General features: G+C 51.5%; 1 protein-coding gene across 3 annotated transcripts in view; it reads right to left on the bottom strand.

The window, feature by feature from the left end:
- LGR6 (leucine rich repeat containing G protein-coupled receptor 6) overlaps positions 1 to 21,268 on the bottom strand; it is a 135,116-nt gene that overhangs the window by 68,800 nt on the left and 45,048 nt on the right. For 2 of the 3 annotated variants that reach the window (XM_027665768.1, XM_027665767.1), the window contains 2 exons: positions 20,602 to 20,673; positions 9,564 to 9,635 (listed from right to left, as the gene is read on the bottom strand). In XM_027665768.1, the coding sequence (XP_027521569.1) occupies positions 9,564 to 9,635; positions 20,602 to 20,673 (144 nt within the window). Of the gene's footprint in view, positions 1 to 9,563; positions 9,636 to 20,601; positions 20,674 to 21,135; positions 21,211 to 21,268 lie in introns of those variants that run through there. The other variant, XM_027665769.1, reaches the window with a different exon arrangement.

Genomic DNA, 21,268 nt, shown 5'->3' with positions numbered 1-21,268 from the left:
CCATACTCAATAAATGGTTCCCTTTAAAATGAAGAACACGTTTAAGGGTCTGCAGCATCTCACCTGGAGATGATGTCTAGCATTGCTGCCAAGGACCCAGATGATGTCTGGGAGGGGAAGGCTGGTACCACTGCTGCCAACACAGGGCTGCCCAAGGCAACTTGTGCATATGAGGAGGGGTGCAGAGAGAGGTTAGTGTGGGAGAGCTGCTGGAAAACACAGAATCCTGCTGGGAGACTGAGAGAAAGCCTCCATGGATTAACAGGGACAAAAGGCTGCACAAATACAGCTGGGCCTTGGTTTCCAGCACTGCTGAAACTGCCTGGGCGGGTGGGGATCCCAGGAGACCAAGGGCAGGACAGGCTTGCTCTTGGGAGTGTGTAGAGACCCTGTAGGGGTGGCTAAGGGGGGGTGTGAGGAGCAGGACACCATCTGTGATGCTTCTGCTCCTCTTGGTCCTGGGCAGGTTTTGGCCAGGCCACGCTGTCCCACCCAGGACCTGCCCTGCAGAACACAGGGCAGCAGGAGCAGCCTGACAACAACGGGCAGAAGGATGAGGAAATGCCAAATCCTCAACTGTGGGGAACCTAGAATAGAAATTACAGGGGTGGTAGAAAAGCATGATTGGGATATTTGAGTCTAGAAGAGACAAGGCTCAGGAGACACCGTGGGAACACCAGGCACAGAGATGTGCAGGGTACTCACACACCACCTCCTCACCACTGGGTCAGGGCAAGGCTGGGGATAGTTGAAATGGCTCTCCCCTGCCATACCCTCCTGCTGTATCTCCTGTGCACAGCTGGGCCCTGGGCAGCACTAGGGGCCCCAGGAGTCCTGGGGCACACCGGGGGCACTCCAAGCCTCTGGCACTCTGGCAGTCTCAGATCCCTGCCCCATCTGATCCTAATTTTCCTCTGTTGTACCCCACTCACACCACCCTGCCATTCTCAAAAGAATCCCCCTATTTACCTTCCTGGGGGATCTTCTCCCCTCCTGCTCCACATGGTCACGGGCCAAGTGCAGGGACCACTGAGCACCATGAGCTCCCAGAGCCTGTTCCTGCAGGGTTCACGCTGCAAAGCCAGTGGGACCCCCCTGAGATGAGTGTCACCCACTCTGTGGGACGTGTGGCTGGTGTGAATGTGCCCTGGAAAGTCTCAGTGATGGATGACAGAGCAATGGGAAACCTCAACACACAAGGACCAACACGGCTTCTGGGGCTCCTGCTCCTGCATCCAGGTTTGTTTCTGCAGCCAGAGTGTGCTGGGGAGATAACACACTGGGTCCTGCAGCCCAGTGAAGTAGAATAATAATTCATGTCTTTTAACAATCAAGATGCAGAGCTGAACACAGAGGGATACAGCGTGGGCCTTCAGAAAATGCTGTTGGGGTTTTGGTGGGACAGACATTTGATCCCAGTGGCTCTATGAAATCTGAGCTCAATGTTCAGGGTTAATCATTAGAAGTATCTGGAGTCAGTACTAAAGCAAAGCCCATTGTCACACTCCTGCTGCCTACCATTTATTACAAGTTCCTTCTCCGACCAGTAAAACAGACTGAGAGACTTTCCAGACCACCATCAGCATGGACTGGTTCCAAAATGAAGCCATTTTGGCACAGACAAACAATATTTAAGGAAGATGCTTCAGAGACCTCTAAAACCACTGGAGTGCTGGACAGTGCTGTTTTTCACAGCAGTGGGACAGCTAGAGAAGTTGTCAGATGCTGGGACTGGGACAAGAACCAATGCTTCTTCACACGGCACATAATTAATCCAATAACTCATCATCAGAGCATGACACAGAGAGGCCAAGAAACAGTTCCAAACAGGGTTAGATAATTTTCTAGGGCCAGGGCCACCCTGGTATTAAACAAGAGGTTCTTCATTCAGCCTCAAGCTCAGAAAAGCTCCATCTTTGCCTGCTGGGAGCTCAGGTTCGAGCAGGAAAAGACATGCTGCACCTATCACTGGGTGTCCCAGGATGGCTTTTCTTACAGTCTGGTATTAAGGAAGCCCCAGTCAGGCCCTGCTCTCTGCACTCAATCCTTACATATCACATTAAACCCTTCTTGCATATAATTTTTTTTTCATAAAAGACATTTTCAACAACAACATACAGCATGATTTTGGCAAGAGTTTGAATAATTATACCAGAATCTGGGGGATAATGTCAAGGAGACCCCTATACAATGGCAGGATCACATCTTCTCTCCGAGGCATCTGATTCTTCGGGCTTCTCCTTACTGAGGTGACCAGGCATTGCTATGGAAGGAGGATGGCAAAAAGGTTCAGAGGACAGCAGGGCATCTGAATTGCTGGGACAGGGTTACTCTGTCTAAGTGGTGGTATTTTCCCTTTGGGATGCTGCTCTTGTAGAGGATGAAGGAGGACAATGCTGTAGCTCACTGAGAAGAGCACCCTTACCAGGAGTCCTGGGCTCCAGGCCAGCTCCAAGAATGGCCCAATACATTCTCTGTTAAGGGGTCACTGCATGACTTATGTGAACAGCATTGCAAAGAGGGAACAACTCTGCAAACCAGTCGTCTGCTGACTTCTTGTCCCTAAAAACCTCGGGCAGGCCCTGTCCCCTCTCTGCATTCATGCTCCCCAAGGACAGGAAGCTGGGGGAGCTGTGAGCATGGATGATGGTGAGGGATCTCCATGGATCCCAGGTCTGCTGCAGGGTGACTGACTGAGGCATAGATGTGCTCTGTGAACCTGGACCTCAGTCCACAAGGTCACAGAAACCCTGAGATCCCAGATCACACTGGTCTCAGCCTTTGTCTGTCATCATCTGTCTACTCCTGCCCCTCCATCAGCTCCTGCCTTCAGTTTAAACAAAATCCCTGGACTTCATTTGCTTTCCTATATAGCAGGGTGTTGCTTCACAGCAGCCTGGAGAAAACCTTAGTCAGAACTTAAAATCTTGTGTACATAGAGCAATCCCACTCTGGCTGGTGCCATTTTGCAGTTGCTGAGTCCAATTTTCTGTCTTCAAGTGGCTGCATCAATGAGTAAAGTCCTACAGGACTTATTTGGGGGGGGGGGGGGGGGGAGGCACTGGCACAGGTTGCCCACAGAGGTTGTGGACTCCCTATCCCTGGAAGTGTTGGATGGGGCTCTGAGCCATCTGGTCTAGGAGAAGGTGTCCCTGCCCATGGCAGGGGGTTGGAATGAGACGGTGCTAGAGCTCCCTTCTAACACAAACCATTCTGTGATTCTATGACCATGCTGGTTGATGAGCCAACTTCTGGACAAGCTGAGGACACTGATGAACATGACAAGCAAAGACTGCTCAGGCCAGCAAGTGCTCAAAACCAAGTGTGGATGGAGCACTGTCACCTTGGTTGGCACTGTTTAGGAGATACTGGGGCTTGCAGACACCGGCAGACATGGACACACAACCTGCTACCCACAGCAGTCTGATTGGAACCAGAATAAATCAGAACTCTTCAGAGGTTGGGTTTCATTTTCAGAAGCAGGAGAATTGTTTATTGGCAGAGATCACGCCTGAATGACCAGAAGAATGCTGGGATTGGGTCATCACACCAGGATCCACGCACAAGAGAGTCTTCTCATACAGCCCTCAGAGGTACAGGCCTGTGCACCATAAAATGTCCCCACCTTGGGAGGCTGAAGTGACTCAGCCAGCACAGTGAAAGGGCTGTTAATGCTAGAGGCTGGAGTCCATGCACAGGGATTAAAGACATTCCAACCTCTGCACGTTCCTCTTCCCTCCCAATGGAAGCATCTCTTGGATGTACCACACCACTGCTTTTGTCAAAAAGCCATTTCTGTTCTGCGCAGGCTCGGGGTTGTCCAAGAGGTAGGGTCTGTGTGGAGATTCCTGAAGTGTCCCAAACCATCTCCAAACCCGCCATCCTGGGGCAATGTGGCTTTTTTGGTGATGTTTATTGATGTGTGTTCACAAGCCAGGCTAGTCAGCACCTGCCCTGGACCACAGGAGGTGCTGCAGTTACAGTCCAGGCAGAGAAGAGGAGGGACTGGGTGAGGTGGCCACTGTGTAGGGTCCATCCAGTCAGGAGATGTGGCATGTGCCAAGGAAGGCCACTTTTGTCAGGCTCCTTCCAGCCTACCTGTTGATGGAGACGAGCCATGGGAAGCGCCGGGGCAGCGTGTGGGTAGGAGAGGGTTCAGGTACGGAGGATTAATTGGAGGGGGAACCTTCAGCCCCTGGGTGCCAGCCCATTACCTGGAAGGTGAATGCTCTTCCCCCCTGCCCCCACCCCTTGCCCGGCGACCCCGTAAGGAGCTCACAGACCACCAGGGAGGGACGGATGAAAGAGGAAGTTTATTGTGGGGGTAGAGGTTTATAAGGCTTTTAGGAGGGTTAAAAGGGGACCAATTATAGGTTCAGGGTCTTACAGAAAAAACAATCAGGTAAAGAGTTAACAGCCAGTAGGAAGGGGTTAACAAAGGCCAATGAGAACACCTCAGGACATCTTCCCAGGACACTCCTGTGTGGGAGATAAGAGTCCTTCACAGACGGTGTCGGTGTCGGGAAGAAGGAGCAGTGACTTTGCAGAAATGCAAAAAGCCATTTTAAGACATGTTTAAACAACATTAAAAACTTCTGTTTCTGTAACATTTGAGCTGTTTTCTTCTTTTTCTTCACCAGTCCATCTTTGACAGGATTTTTTTCCATCCTTCATATGGTAAATCCATTGCCACATTCAGGCCGCACTGGGTCAACGTGTTTGTGCAGGGCAGTGCTGGGCAGTGCTCACACCAGGGGCCGTGAAGGCAGGTGTGGGCAGGCAGGTGTGGGCAGGCAGGTGTGGGCAGCGTGGGGTCTGCACGCTCACGCAGGCTGGTTGAGGCTTGCTGAGGAACGGAGTGGCAGGGTGGGCCACCCCAGCTGACTGCTGCGGGTACAGGCTCTGCAGCCAAGAGGATGCACCCAGGCATTTTGCCCTCCACATTTTGGGGTGAGGTTGTGGCTGTACTTGGAGTCTTTCCCTGTGGAGTCTGGTGTGGGATTCCTTCTTGGCTGGTAAGCGCTGCCGTTGCTGCAGCATGTTCAGCCAGGGAAGTTGGAGGGCTGGCAGTGCCAGCTGTGCAGCAGAGCACTTGGTGAGGGTGGGATGTCGTGTGAAGCCGTGGCAGCACAAGCTCAGACAGATGGCCAGCTGGGATGGATGCTTGCTGCCATCCAGATCACTCAGAGGTGAGGGGCATCCAAGCAGCTCATAAGGAGGTCTGGAAGGATGGAGAAGTTTTCAGTTTTCCAGGTACAGGGGGAAGGCATGGTGGGGGGAGCCATTTCAATCACATTCTTCTGACTAAGCAGGGTGTTCTGTCACCCTGGAAAGCTCCAAGGCTGGGAGAACATGGACCAAGGCTTAGTTTTGCAAGGGGAGGAGCCTGCAGAGGGAACACAACAGCCTATGGAGGTGGTTCTGATGATCCTGGCACTGGAGCATGGACCGAGGAGCATCAGCCTCCATGGGGAAGGTGTTGGTGGTCCATGCTGCAGAGCAGAGCCCCCAGGAGAGGTGCACTCACAAAGACTCTTTGCAAAGGGATATACCTGCCAATGGAGAAGACCTCAGAGCACCAGCTGCTGCTGCTGGGCATCCACCCCTGTCAGTCTGTGCTTGTCTGAGGGGAGAAGAGGAGGCCCCACCTCGCCTTGCCTTTGGCTGGGGGCTGGTTCAAGGCTCCACGCATGAAGATCTCAGCACATTGCCCCGTATCACAATGTTTTGTTGCAGTGGGGCAGCCTGGCTCTTCACTTGCTCTCTTCCAAGTCTCCACACACCTGCTTCCCTGGGTGTACCCCTGCATGGTTTCTGCACAGGCCTATCTTCATGGCCACTTTCCAGGTGGTTTTTGTGCAGTGAAGCAGCCGGTGGAGGCAGAGCCAAGAATCTGGTCCTGCTTCCAGTACCTCTGGGATTCACTCCGAGGGCAGGGAGAGGACCATCTGCACAGGCAGGTTTGTGGAGGAATTCCCAGGGTGTTTCCCATTCTTTTCTAAACATAAACTAATTCTCTGGAAAGACCGGGAAAGCTCTGGGCCCCTTGACAGCCCAAGGTGCATGTGGGAGTTCACTGGTGGACCTGCACATGACTACAATTAGCTCTAAGGCTCTAGCACACTAAAATTAAATTGGGAAAATTGTTTCCAGCCCCAGCTATCACCTGTCTCCTGTGGGGACATCCCTGTCACCAGAGGTAAGATCTCTGATCCTGCTGTTAGTCAGTTCCTGAATACCCACACAGGTTTCATCTGGTTTTATTTGGGGCAGCCATTCCCAACTACAGCCATGCCTGTCACCTCTCAAACCTCAGCCAACCTGTGACAGAGCATCCACATCTAGAGACATGATATGTCCAGAATATCCCTGGTGCCATCTGCTCCAAAACTTCCTATTCCTGTCTTCATATATGGACAATATGCATCCTGTTCCTTATTGCAGCAGTTGCTTGTCCTTGACAGTTTGTGTCCATCCTCATTTACCTCTTCTCCAGGTTAAGTAAGTCAGTTGACTCATTGCTCCTTTAGTTCATCACCAGGCTCCTGATCCTTCTCACTGGGCTGCAGGACCCAGTGTGTTATCTCCCCAGCACACTCTGGCTGCAGAAACAAACCTGGATGCAGGAGTAGGAGCACCAGAAGCCGTGTTGGTCCTTGTGTGTCGAGGTTTCCCATTGCTCTGGGCTGTCATCCATTACTGGGGCTTTCACGCCCCTTTCACAGCACGGAAGGTGACCCAGGGGTGATAATTACAGACTTTCCAGGGCACATTCACACCAACCACACGTCCCACAGAGTGGGTGACACTCATCTCAGGGGGGTCCCACTGGCTTTGCAGCGTGAACCCTGCAGGAACAGGCTCTGGGAGCTCATGGTGCTCAGTGGTCCCTGCACTTGGCCCGTGACCATGTGGAGCAGGAGGGGAGAAGATCCCCCAGGAAGGTAAATAGAGGAATTCTTTTGAGAATGGCAGGGTGGTGTGAGTGGGGTACAACAGAGGAAAATTAGGATCAGATGGGGCAGGGATCTGAGACTGCCAGAGTGCCAGAGGCTTGGAGTGCCCCCGGTGTGCCCCAGGACCCCTGGGGCCCCTAGTGCTGCCCAGGGCCCAGCTGTGCACAGGAGATACAGCAGGAGGGTATGGCAGGGGGGAGCCATTTCAACCATCCCCAACCTTGCCTTGACTCAGTGTGTGAGGAGGTGGTGTGTGAGTACCCTGCACATCTCTGTGCCTGATGTTCCCACTGTGTCTCCTGAGCCTTGTCTCTTCTAGACTCAAGTATCCCAATCATGCTTTTCTACCACCCCTGTAATTTCTATTCTAGGTTCCCCACAGGTGAGGATTTGGCATTTCCCCATCCTTCTGCCCGTTGTTGTCAGGCTGCTCCTGCTGCCCTGTGTTCTGCAGGGCAGGTCCTGGGTGGGACAGCGTGGCCTGGCCAAAACCTGCCCAGCACCAAGAGGAGCAGAAGCATCACAGATGGTGTCTTGGTGTAGGTGGGTCCCAGCCCAGCAGCCTGTCGTGTAGCCTTTGCTGTCTGCCAGAGCCCAGCACCCCAGAGAAGTTCCATGTAAAGCCTGAAGGGTGACTTGCCCTCCCTAAGTTAAGCACAAACTCACAATGCTTTGCCTCTGTCAAAAGTGAGGGGACAGGACTTTCCTCTCTGTTCCTGTGTTTTAATACCTGACATCCCAGCATGTCTTTGATCTTTCCTGCCTCATGGGCTCTTCAGATTCCCCTCTCCAGATACCTCCTTCACCTGAATGAGCTAGTACTGTGAGCATCCACCCTTCCTTCCTTGGGCTTGTAGGTGGGCTAGCGCTCTGCATATCCCCATGGGAAACGTTGGGGAGTCAGAGTAAATTTAGTAGAATCATAGGATCATAAATATTGGAAAAGCCCTTTAAGATCATTGAGTCCAAAAATGAAGCTAACACAGCCAGGTCCACCATTAAACCATGGTCCTAAACAGTCATGTGGTTTAGTTTCAGGCAGTCCTGCAGCCAGAGGGATGTGACAGCTCATGTGCCACCCTGTGTCACCGGGCACAGCCTGGCCGAGAGCAAGGCAGGACACCAACTTCAGCTCTCACAAGACAGCCTGGAGCAATCTTCCCAGCGCAACCATTTCCCAGATGGAAATGCCCTGGTCCTTCAAGCCTCTCCTTACACTGGGGTCCCTCATGAACGTGTCCCTCCTGGTGCTGCCCTGTGGTGGAGCAGGTAGGGTGTCAGTCTGCACACTCCTCTTCCTCCTGCACCCCTCAGGGAGCTGTGCCAGCTCTGGAAGGGAGGCATTGCTCTGGGTGCTGCCTCAGTAGCTCCCCGGGCCTGACACAAACAGTGATTGATCAAAAGCGCCTTTAAAAGCTCCCGCGTCCCCAGAGTAGAAGGTTCCTCTTGTTGAAATTGGGTGGGAGAGCTGCGGTTTTTCCTCAGTTCCTTTGATTTGTTGCCTAATGCAGGGGATGGATAAATCTCTAAGCCCTGAGATTTAGGGCAGGATTCATATTTTACATCTTCAGAAGACGTAGTAAACAGCCTTATACTCTCTAATCCTGGGAGCAGGTTTGTACCTGCTCGCTCTGTATAAACTGGACCAGCTACAACAATTTCACATTGTGGCTGAGTTCAAAACATCCCCTTGGGGATAAAATGTTTATTGCAGATTTTTAAGATGGTTCCTGAAAGGGAGCAAGGGACTCCCACCTCAACAGACCCTGCGGGACTGTCATATGGATTCAAAAAGCAGTGTGACTCCACAAGCAGTGAGACACCCTGGCCTGCTGGAAGGCATGACTGTAGGTGCCACAGTAGAGCCAGTTCATCTAAGTATGGTTTGCAAAGCTTCCAGAGGACTTTTTGTCACTGGACAGCAGGGGTGGGTGGCTTGCCTGCCATGACCTTTATTAAGCAGGGCTACCAGATCCAAGCCCAATGGCTGCAATGATCCTGCATTCCAGCTGTCCCCAACACCCCAGTGGGCAAGCTGGGCTCCAGCTGAGGTCAGACTGTCCAAGGATCCCACCCTTCCCACGGGCAGGTCACTCCAGAGCCTTGCAGAGGCCTCCTGGGCCATGCAGAGATTTGTGGCAAGGACAGGCTGTGCCCTTTCCCCAGTGCCTGGGGGAGTGCAGGTATCTGGACCTTTGGGATGCTCCAGCCCAGTCTCAATACAGCAGCAGAGCAGATGGGGGCCAGCTTGGGGTCTGAATACCACACCTGGGGGGCACCACGATACAGCATTTGGTGAGTTTGATGCAAAATGTGAAGCTCTGCAGGTTCCCCTAGGGCACATCACACAGCGGGGGGCTGTGCCCTGGGTGGGGCTGCTCATTGGTTTGCTGCAGGAAGCAGGGGAATGGGTGTCCCACGGGGTGGGACACAGCTCCCCAGTCGCCAAGGGCGTGTTGACCAGCGTGGGTTTAACATCTGACACCACACCTCCCTGTAGCTTTGCATTTCCTTGCTATGGCTGCAAGTCCCTACGCGTGGTTAGTGCCAGGGGGCCAGGGGAGGCATGGACAGGGGTGGCTCTGCAGAGGGGAGCAAGCTACTTACAGAATCTTCAGGTTGTAAAGGCCAAAGAAAGCTTCCCCTGGGATCCTGGAGATCTGGTTTCCAGACAGGCGTCTGCAGCGAAAAGAAAAGCCAGTGATGTGTCAACATCCTTGCAAATGACAATCCCTTGTCTGCAGAGGTTTAACAGCTCGTCCATCCTGCTGCTGTCCCCTCGAGAGGAGGCTGCAGCACCTGCAAGCTGAACCACGATCCTGAGCTTGGCAAACCTCTGCATATCATCCCCTCATATGGCCTGTGGAACAGGCAAAGAAAATCATAGCTCCTGCTAGACCTGAATCCAGAATTTTTGGCATCCAGAGACAGCTCATGGCTAAAACCATTCCCTGGATACACACAGAGGTCCCCACTCACTGAAATTACAGCACAGGCACTGACCAGCCTACAGACCCTGCTCTACGCCAGGCCCTGGCAGAGAGAGAGGAGCTATTTCTGTTCATGCAGAGGGAGGACTGTCCCTAAATCCTGGCCCCTTATCTGTCCCTTTTGTCTGCATGTGGCCTGTTTCTGCATCCTGCAGGTTCTCCTTTGTCCTGTGCATCAAAGCTTAATGCCACTTGATTTGCTTCCACTCCCTCATTCCCAGCCCTGTTTTCACTTGTGTGATCACAGCTAAAGCCCAGCTCCTTCAACACACTGGGGTTTGGAACCACTGCTGTGAGGGGACACAGGGAAGGGGCTGGAGATGGGGAGTACTGTGTAGGTGCCACAGTAGAGCCAGCTTATCTGAGTGTGCTTTCCAAAACCAGGACAGAAAAGTCAAAAGTGGTTCTTGGATGAGTTACGGTTGGAGAAAATGTAGGAGGGAAGATAAGGACAGGGACAACACAGCCTGGGAAGGGTGAATGAGGGTGAAGGGATGGGAGAGGAAGACAAAATGAAGAGCAGCATCACAAAGGAGAATTGGTTGATCTGGGACATAGAGCAAAGAACAGGGGACAATATTCAGAACTTACTGAAAGAATTTATTCAAGGAAACCCATGGGATTTGCCATGGTACAGCATCACCTGATCAGAGCACTCAAATTTCAGCAAGGCCCAGAGCAGGCTGGGAAATTAAAATGTATTTGGATTTTCCACTGGCATTAGAAACTGCATCACTGTTATTTATCATCAGGACCATGGTGAGGGCCTGTGGTGGAGTCAAGAGCAGAGACTCTGGAGTCTAGGCTTGACCTAGAGGAGAGGAGAATCTTCTTCTTCTCCTCTTGTGTCACCTGTGAGGACAAACGTGGACCAAGTCCCAGTACCCATCAGCCAGAAATCATAAAGACAGGTTCAACAACCTGATTAAGACTCTAAATTGCTACTATATTTCGGTAAGAAACTTCTTGTCTACTTGACTTGGAGTGGTATTGCACCTCCAAAACAGAGATAGTGAATGTCATTTCTGACCAGGCTCATCCTCACTCTCACAGAAAGTCCAAAGCAGGCCCAAGAGTTTGGGCACAGACCCTGGCAAAGGCCTGAACTTTGACAAAGCTCATTTCTTTTTAGGCATTTTGTCTGGGAAGGAGACAGGTGTGGAAGATGAGCAGTGTAATCCCAGCTGGAAGCAGAGTGCATTGCAACCAGGACTCTGCAAAGGTCAGGGAGAGGGCTTGGGCTGTTCTGGGCAGCCACACTCACTGATGGCAGAGCAGGTGGTGCTCTCCCTCTCTGTGGGTGCCCAAGTGCTCTCCCTTTCTGGCTCTCCCCTCGGGAATCTAGAGAAAATTGCTCCCATAAACAGCATTCAACACCATAAACAGCACAGGGTCGTCTCTTTAATGTGTGTGAGCAGGTTGTAACCTGCCTCTTGCAGCATAGGAGCTGCCTGGCAGGCTGGGCTATTTGTCACTTAGGGGCTGTGATCTGGGGTAATTGCTCCTTTTGATTGCTGATTTCCACATGGGAGGGAGTGTTGTCCGGGAGGCTGGAGCGCTTGACTGGAGGAGAAGTGTTCCTGCACAGCATCCTCACCTGCTCCCTGCATCCATCCCACCCGGCTCTGTCTGTCCTCACCTCCCCGGGGCTACTGGCTGCTCCAGCCTCCACTGCCAGCAGCCTACATGTACTCAAATATGCCTCTCAGCTTATTTCCTGGCAGCTCCACACCTTTCTGTTCACTTTCCTGAGTGAGTTTGAGTGTTTGCTGGGTCCCTAATAGGATCTGGGACCACCAGGATTAGCAGGAGAGGAGTATGAAGCTTGGATGGAGCCGAGGTTGGGGCTGCTGGCCTCAGAACAGGGCAGCAGGGAGCCACAGATGCTGTTGGGACACATGTAGAGTCAGCTCGTGGTGTCTCAGCACCAATACAGAACATAAGGGGAAAAAGGACTGTGGTAGGTGCCCTGGTTTCACTGGGCATCGTCTTGGGAGAGTTTAGAGGCCCAAAACATCCCCCAGTCCCAGAAAAGGCCTCTCTGTTGCTGCTGTTTCTGTCCCTGGCCGTGCCACACTGAGACTGTGCCTTGTCCCTGGCTCACCCCTGGCCTCTGGCTCTTCTGTCCACACCTGTACCTCTTCCCTGCTGCTGAGGCAGCCCAGCTTCTTTTCCCAGGGTGTAGAGGTCCATGCCAAGCCAAGGGGCAGGCACAAAGGGAGGCACCAATCACAACCACTGCTCCCAATTCACCTCCCAAGGCAACCAACAGTGTCACTCGGGTCTAAGATGGGCTCTGCTCACTTGTGTGCACGCAGGGACTGGGGGGTGGGACATGTCTGTGTTTGTGCACACAGGCTGAGGTTTTGCTTTCCTAGAGGGGTGCATGGCCAGGACATGCACACAGGGTCTGGAGGTGTGGAGTTTGGAGGTTTGTTAGACCTCCCAGATGCTGGATGATGCTAGGAGTGGTGCCCAGCTGTTCCAGGCAAGGCAGCATGGCTGTCCCATCCCTCCAAGAGCAGATCAGGAATGGATAGGCCTTTTGGGGTGTCCTGTCAAGCAGGAAGTGTGGCCACTGGGAAGAGATGATAGAATCACAAAATGGTTTCGGTTGGAAGGGACCTTAGAGATCATCTCGTTCCACCCCCTGCCACGGGCAGGGACACCTTCCACTAGCCCAGGTTGCTCCAAGCCCCATTCAGCCTGGCCTTGGACACTTCCAGGGATCCAGGGGCAAGACAGCTTCTCTGGGCAACTTGTGCCAGGGCCTCACCACTCTCCCAGGGAAGAATTTCTTCCCAATGTCCCATCTAACCCTGTCCTCTGGCAGTGGAAAGCCATTCCCCCTTGTCCTGTCATTCCATGTCCTTGTCCAAAGTCCCTCTCCAGCTCTCTTGGAGCCCCTTAAGGCACACAAAGGGGCTCTCAGGTCTTCCTAGAGTCTTCTTTTCTCCAGATTAAACAACCCCAGTTCCCTCAGCCTGTCTCCAGAGCAGAGGTGCTCCGGCTCTCGGAGCATCTTCCTGCCCATCCTTTGCTCCTTGCCATTAGCTCTGGTGCCAGCTCATGTAAGAGACTGAAGACACAAAAGTCTCCCTGTGTGAGACCCTTCCTCTCTTCATGGTCATTGGCAGTCTGCCTAGTGCTTGGTTCCTTCTGCCCCTCTCACTCACACTCTCAAGAAATCCCCCTGCCTGGCAGACAGGCACTCATTGAATATGTCTCCAGAATTCAGATCCCACAGGAAATGCAGAGAAATGGTTCTTTCCTTTCTATTTAAAATGGAACAATAACATTTGAAGTGATGCTGCCAGTGTGACATCCACTGAGACAGCTCTTAATTTGCTCCTTCTGTGGGGAAGACTGAAGCAAATAACCCACCAAGGAGTACTGAGACGTGGTACTGCCTTTGCCTAAGCACAAGAGGAAGAAAAGCTGCTCTTGTAGGGGTGAATATCTGGTCCACAGCACGTGAGCTCAGCTCCAGGACTGCTCTTCTTAGGACAAGCTTGATTCAGTGGGATGCCCTGCTGTCCTGAAGTTTACACTGTGACATAGGGTTGGGAGAAAGAGAAAGCTTTGGATTTAAAGTGACTGATGGAAGAGGGAAAGAAGGGGCAGGTGGAGGGGGAGGGTGGGAGCTGGATAGGGCTGGCTTGCTTTGGAATGCTCATGGTGGATTTCAGATTCTGCTCCCCCCTCTCTTCCACCACTCCCGTGATTTCTCGGAACATTCCTCCAGGCTTTGATCTGCATTCCCAATACACTCCAAGTTGGAACAAACTCATGGTTTACCACCTCATGGTTGCTGCTGTTCAGTTACCACAGGCTCCCACCCCCTCCTGTATCTTGGGCTTCTTGGTCATGCTACAACTTCCATGGCACGCCCCAGGGCTGTGTGTTGGGCATGATCGCTCATGTCGTGTGCTCAGGCAGCACGGTGATGCTCTTATCACTCACATTAGGAGGCAGGAACATTGCCCATTGGCAGGACAGGACAAACATGTGTGTCCATATCCCAGTGGAATTTTCCCCTTGCCAGATCTTTATTGAGCGTGTCGGCCGCCCCCTTTGATCTCCTGCTCCGGTTGCTTTCCCAAGCACTGCCGCTGTCAAGGCAGTGTGCCCAGACACTCTGCTCCTGCCTAAACAGTGTCATCATGCCAAGCGTGTGCCTTCCCCTGGGCACACGGGGGACCACGGGCCCGTGTCATGCCTGAGTTTGTTCTCGTGCTGGTGCAAAGCAGGAATGAAGCCAATCGAGTCATGCAAGTGAAAACATGGTACAGTTGAGAAAAGAGCCAGGCTTGGACTCTTCCTTCCCACAGAGGAATCCGCAGCTGGTCCTAGTCTGGTATCACCTGGAGGTGCCTCTAACATGGTCTTTGCTGCCTCACTCCATCCCTGAGGAGGAGACTGTGCCTGTTTCTAACTCCCCCCCATGCCTGTTCCAACTCGATAGATTGATGGCATTTGTTCTTTTGTTTACGGTCCTCAAGCCAGTTTTCAACCCACATGAATGTTCACATGCAAGCCAATTTGGATTCATTTGCCAAGTAAGATTTAATAAGACACAGCTACTTAATGAACAGCCCAATACAGGACACTGAACACCTTAATTCCATCTCTTTATATTATAAACTGTAAAGGTTTTCACTTTGTTCCCTCCAAAACTTCAGAGCAGTTTTGACTTTTGACTCTACTCTGGGTGTCCCACTTGGTGTACTCCAGATCAGAGTTAGTTGTATGGAACGCAGTTTGCAGGAAAATTGGGGCCAGCTATGCCAGCTGTTGCTGAACACTCTCCCAGGCCTAAATGGAGTAGAAATAGAACTGAAAAATCTCTAAATTTTTGAAACATTTTGTATTTGATTTAGGCCTCTGCAATAACTTGGTTTCATTTGTTGATGTTCATGATAGGCAACCCCTCAGAAGCCCTTCTCTCCTGTCCCCACCTTCACCTTAGCCAGTGTCTGTCCCCACACCATGTCAGCTTGCACAGGGATGACCTTTGGAAGGCTTCATCAGAGGAATTAGCCTTTAACTCTCTCTGTGCTTTTGCTCACCCACTGAACTGATGACCAACAGACAAGCACCATCCTCTTTCAAGGACAAGTGCCAACCAGGAGGACAGAAAGCCCTGGATGAAGCAGTTGGTCTCCATTTTGCTAACAAGTTGCACCCTGGTGCCTTCTCAGACCCAGGAGCATCCTGGGAGAACCACAGTGTCCAAGAATTTGGAGCTGCAGCTCCTTACTTAGAAATGGAGGGCTGTGCAAGGCAAGGTGGCTACCAAGGGAGCAGTGATTCTGCCTCTAAACCTCAGCATGGCAAAGTAAGGTCATGGCCCTACAAGCGTTTATGTCTTCACAAGAGACCTCTGCAGCCTGCTATGTCATGGAAACTTGCCAAAGCTGCTGTCCTGGGAGTACCCTACTCCAGACATGTTACTGCACTGCTCCAGGAACTGCTTCTCACCATGGTGCCAACACATGAAAGCATTGCCCAAAAATGCCAGCACCCCCTTCCAGAGCAGAGCTGTTGCTCCTGAAGGAGTCATGCCCCACAGCCAGCATTACAAGAATGAGGTTGCCACGGAGTGAGACCCTGCACTGGACAATCCCCACAAAGATGGATGTTCTGGGAGCTGGAGTGGGTGGAGTGGCCAGTGCTCCAACACCAGGCAAGGGCACGCTGGAACAGTGGTGGTACTCTTTAACCTGTGATGGCACCCTCATGGGAAGAGGATCGGGAAGGGGGTTCCCTCACAGGTGCAAGGGAGGAGAAAAGGACTGCTGCGTTCACATTCTCAGCATACATGTCTGCATTTTATTTCGTTTTGCTTTTATGCTGTTTCTCGGCCTTTGGCCCCTTGAGTTGCAAGAGCTGCCTGGGAAAGTGAACAGCCTGTGAGGGGAGGCCACAGAGTGGGTCCTGAGCGGGTGGGTCCTGAGCCTGCTGCGCTGCCCCGCTGCAGAGCACGGCACTCCCCGTGATGGTGAGTCCCTCTGCCCCCGGGGCCCGAGAAGAGGCAGGTGAAAGAGCCAGTGGCTGGGAAGGGGTCTGATCTTGCCGCTGTGCCCCGAAGCAAGAGGTGAATGGCAATGAACACCTGCCTTTGGCTGCAGTTTCTCTTCTTGGCACGGAGCGCTTGCGCTTGGATTCAAAGCGCGGTAACAAAGCTCTTGCCGGCAAACACATTTCAACATGTTATTATTCCCAGGCCAGCTTTCAAGATCCTCTTTCTATTCCTTCTGTACTGATTGCTCTTGTTTCTCTTGGCTCCCAGCTCTGGCTTTTCAGGCTTCATTAACTGGAATTTATTAGCAACTTTAAACAATCTTCCTGCTGCCAAAAGGAGAGAAAGAAAAGAAGAAGGAAAAAAAAGAAAGAAACAAAGAAGAGACATACTAAACTCTGGGCTGCTCCCTGCCTGTGTGAGGCCCAACTCTGAACACCTCTCTCTCTGCAGGTTTTTTTTTTGGAGGGGAAGACCAGTGAGTGCCTGCTCTGGGACTGTGCCTGCTCACACACAGCCTCTCCTTTCTCCAGAGCTAGAGCCTGGTGGGGCATAGCACACACTGATGGGCGGACACTGAGGACCCCTCTTGCACTGTCTCTTCAAGGGCAGCTGAGACTGGAGAATCTGGTCTCTGGGCATCCCCTGAGCTGAGCCTGAGTGCTAATTGCATCCGCAGCACCTTTCTGAGCAGTTCACAGTAAAAATGACTGACTAACAAGTCCTGGCACTCCTGGGAGGCCCACTCTCATTGTTGGACAGATGAGGCACTGGCAGGGAAAATCACTTTACTCAGACCACACAGTGAGTGAGCAGTTTGAGCTGGAGCAGTCCCAGTACCCTCATCTGTGCCCTAAGCATGGCATCCTCTCTGATCCCTTGGGGGACATGTTTGGTGTCCAGAGGGGAGATGACCCCATGCAGCAATGTCCTGTGGGAGACAGCCTGGCTGGGTGACATTGTGTGCTTTGGGTGATTGCTTTGCTGTCCTCAGGATCCTCACATGGCACCTTGCTCTTGTTTTTTCCCTTGCATGCCCCCACCCTGGTGTGGGTATGTGTAGAGGACTAATGTACTCAGGGCTCAGGTGGATCCAGCAGCCTGGATTGGCAGTGCTCCACAGCTGTGAAACAAGGCACATTTGTCCTTGTTGGCCATGGGACACCTGTTCTCCATCCACCCATTTTTGCAGCTGTTACCATTCCTGTTCCTCGTTGAACCCCAGCTCCATCACAAGCTCAGCTGTGAGTCCAGTTGATCAATGACTTTCATGGACTTCATGTTCATGAGGAGCCTGAGCTGGTGCTAAAATAGAGGCATGGAAAGAGGAGCAATCATGAAGGGTGTGAAGCATCACCTCTCCTCCAAGGGACCCTGGGCTACTGGGGCTACATCTAACAAGAGAGAAGGTAGAGTCACAGAATCGTTGAAGGTTAAGGGGTTGGAATGGACCTTAAAGATCATCTAGTCCCATCCCCCCCTGCCATGGGACACCTCCCACAGCTGCTGGGTGAGAGCAGAAGGGGAGAACCATGAGGAGGAGGCAGAGGAACCTGGGCTTTCTCTGACTGTTGAAGAAGATAAGGGTTATAGATCAAGGACCAGGGGTGTCAGGAGTTCCTGGGATGTTTCTAACCATTAGACTAGGGTTAAAGTGTCCCTAAAATATGAGAGTTTCTATGGGACCTTGAAGAGGAGATTTGAAAGCCTGGGTTGAATTTGCCAAATATTTTTTGCTGAGGAATCTCCGATTTTTTTCAGAAGGTTCAAACACCTTTTTTAGGGCATCTTTGCAATAAAGCAAACATCATTTGAAACACCATTTTCTTTTCAGGTTTGACTAAAAGTAAAAGAGGAAATGTTAAGAAATAACCTGAAGATGAGAGTACTTTCTCTCTGCCAGGTTAGAAGAAATTTTTGGGGTTGACCAAAGCCCCAGAACAGCAGTTTGGGTTCACCTCAAACTGAATTTTGCAAATTTTGTCTTCAGTTGCTCCATCCTGTTACCCACACAGTTTATCAAGGTTGTAACAGTGAACATAAGAGAGTGTAGGAGGCAGACTAAGGCCATAAGAGTGCCCCCAAATCCCTGGGGATGAGAAACCTGCTGAAGGGCTTCCATCTAACTGAAGACAGGCACTTGCAGCAAGGATGGGCTGCAGCAGAGTCCTCTTCATTGTCAGCACTTCCCTGCCTGGAGAGGGGGCAGGCAGAGGGCAGGCAGGCAGGTATTCCTCCTCTCCAGGAGATACTAACACTGGGATACTTGGATTTGGGATGCCTGGGTTGTCCCTCACTGCTCAACAGAGGTTTCTGCTCTTCACTCACTTGGCATGTCCCAGCATGGGCAGTTCTGCCATGGGGATGCAGACAGAGGGCTTGGTCTCCCTGTGCTACAGGTCACCCTGGCAGACTCAAGGCAATATGTCCTGGGTGGATGAAACCAGCAGAGATCTGAGCTGTGGAACCTGAACAAACTTCCCTTGAGATGTCTAAACAGGCAGGACTTGTTTGCTTGATTCTTATGCGTGTCCTGGCACAGAGGGTGATCCCAGCCTGAATGTCAAGGTCCTGATGTAATGTTTTGGGATGAAAATTTGGTAAAGATATAAATGAAAAGAGCAGGGGAAATGCCAGGCAAGTGGCATTACTGGTCGATGACAGCCCTATGAATACTGTACACGCTGTCCCTGTCTAGCTGCTGTTGAAAGAACCACTTTTAATTACTCGTAGTATATAAAACCCTCCCTTGCTTGATTTCATATCAATTACTTGATTTCCATAAATAGGATTACTGTCTTACTGCTATCAAATTCAAGCAGGCTCTTTGCTATGCATAGATATATGATGCTGCAGTTTGCATTTCTTCCCTTAACTATGATGTTTTTCCCTAGTCAAAATTCCTTTCCTTCCTGGAGGAGGAGGACTTGTGGCATTTTGAACCTCTAGTAAAATGTTATCTAACAACTTCCAATTATTTTTCAGATTTTCCTGTTTAAATTTTTCCCCTTTGCCTGTTTCATTCATAGTTATTTTTGGCTGTGGGAAGCTGGCTCTTTTGGAGCCTATGAATATTTATTCACTGCTGGTTGAGACTTCTCTGTTTGTACATGACGTAATGAGGACACGGTTGCTTGCAGCAAGACAACTGCTAATTGTACACAGCAGAGGCTGGTCTCTGTGTGTGAAAAGCTTCATTACCCCCAGTAAAGGTGTTGGGTGTCCACACTTTGACATGGATGTTGACAAAATGAAAAGAGAAAGGCTGCAGGATGGATGGAAAGTGGTGAAAATCCACCTTCTTTGGGCTGCTCTGGCTCCAAAGCTAAAAGATGATCAAAAATGCCTCCTGCTCAGCCTGTAAATGTCAGCTGGGAAGGGGCTTTTGGGTAGCTGGGGTCTTTTACAACTCTCATGAATGTAAACTACAGACAGGTGATGATGGGTTACAAGACCACTTGAAGTAAAAAACATGAGGAAGAAACTCTTCCCTGTGAGGGTGGGGAGGCCCTGGCACAGGTTGCCCAGAGAAGCTGTGGCTGCCCCATCCCTGGAAGTGTCCAAGGCCAGGTTGGACAGGATTTGGAGCAACCTGGGCTAGTGGAAGAGTGTCCCTGCCCAAGGCAGGAGACGGGCTTTAAGGTCCCTTCAACCCAAACCAGTCTGTGATTCTGACATTTTAGAAACTACCATTTTTGAAATGTCAATGTTGTGCCTAGTGGTGGTGGCAAGATCTGGTTCAGTAAAGTGAAAGTGTCTCATTTAGACAGACTAAGCTGTAGTGACTGTTATATACACAATAAGTTTGCAACACACATCAAATGCAGCATTTATATTAGTATATCATGAGATGCAATAATAGTGTTTTGAAGAAACTGTGCTTCCCAACAGAAGCTGTTGTGTTGAAAGTAGCAATAGCATGAGAATAACACCTGGAGGTATTTCTCATGGTCAAGTGGAGTAAGACCATACAGGTGCAATTTACTCATGCAGAAATGGCCAACCTCAATATTCTGCCCCCCGGGCTCCCATTTTTTGGGGCTTGCAAAGGATTCCAGTGGTTTCTTGTGCTGGTGGTTAATGTTCACACTTTCAGAAGTGGGGCCACTCCTTCACTGACACACAGCCACATGCTGATCCCAGGGATTGAGACTGCTGCTGTGTCTGAGTGTGCCTGCTCAGACTGCAGTGCACATTGGTGCCTGGTGGGACACCTCAGCCTCTGGGGCAAATTTTTTTGACTTCCATTGTCCAGGCTTGTTTCCATCCGAACTGCGAAGTGCGCGGGGCCTGGTGTGTCTCTGGGCTGCAGAGGCTGTGAGGGGGACCCTGTCTGCAGGAGGGTGAATGAAGCTCTCTGTTTGCTGGCTCTGCCCTGGGGTACAGTGTTGATTTTTTTCATAGAGGATTAGGTCCTCTTTTATTTTGGCTTTTGGTACGTGTATTGTCTCAGCCTGAAGGTGACGACCTCAGCAAAAGCTAGGGTAGCAAATAAACCCTGTCCCAGCACACAGTCTCCTTCCACGTCAGCCTGTAGCTGCAGTGACATCCCTGGGGGTTGTGACAGTGCTACAGGATCCTCTCCAGCGTCCCCCCTGCCACCCTGCCCACGCTGTGCCCGTGCAGTACTCACAGCTCCTCCAGGAAGCGCAGGTGACGGAGCGTGCGGGGCTGCAGCCGGCTGATGTTGTTCATGCTCAGGTCTCTGGCAGGGAAGAAAAACAGAAGTCTGATCAGACACACAGTGGTTTGCACGGAATAAACCTCAGTGCCAGGCTCTGTGTCCCCTCTCTGCTAAGAGGGAAGGCAGGAAGCCTCTGCAAACAGGATTTCAACATTAACATCTGATCACAGCCCAGGCTCTGCCTTACAGAGGGATGGCCAGGAGTAGCCAGAGAGAGCTGGCTCCTTCAGGGTGGTCTGTCCGAGCTTCTCCAAGTTATGAAGCAAGTTAGGACATTTCCCAACAGCACAAGCAGTATTGCTGTCTCACAGTTTTTGGAGGGTGAACAGGAAGCCCTGTGACACTGGAGTAGGACAGTGTGTCCTTAGGCCCAAGAGCATCTCTCTGTCACGACTGGTCATTCCAGCCCCCACAGGGAGCTCTCCCAGAGTGTGTACAGACAGCTGCTTTTGAGGAGAGAGCAATCCATGAGAGAAGGAGTACCTCCCATCGGACTGGTCTGCTCTACACTGGAAAAACTAGAGACCACCACCAGGAATGAGGGGTGGAGGTTGGCTCTGTGGGTGACAAACTGAGTTTAGGGGGGTGGGAGGGAATCTGGCTGATTGAGCTTGTC

Source organism: Corapipo altera, unplaced genomic scaffold (genome assembly GCF_003945725.1).
Source record: "Corapipo altera isolate COAL_440 unplaced genomic scaffold, ASM394572v1 202, whole genome shotgun sequence".
NCBI classification, from domain to species: Eukaryota; Metazoa; Chordata; class Aves; order Passeriformes; family Pipridae; genus Corapipo; species Corapipo altera.
This window is presented reverse-complemented; position numbering and strand designations above follow the sequence as displayed.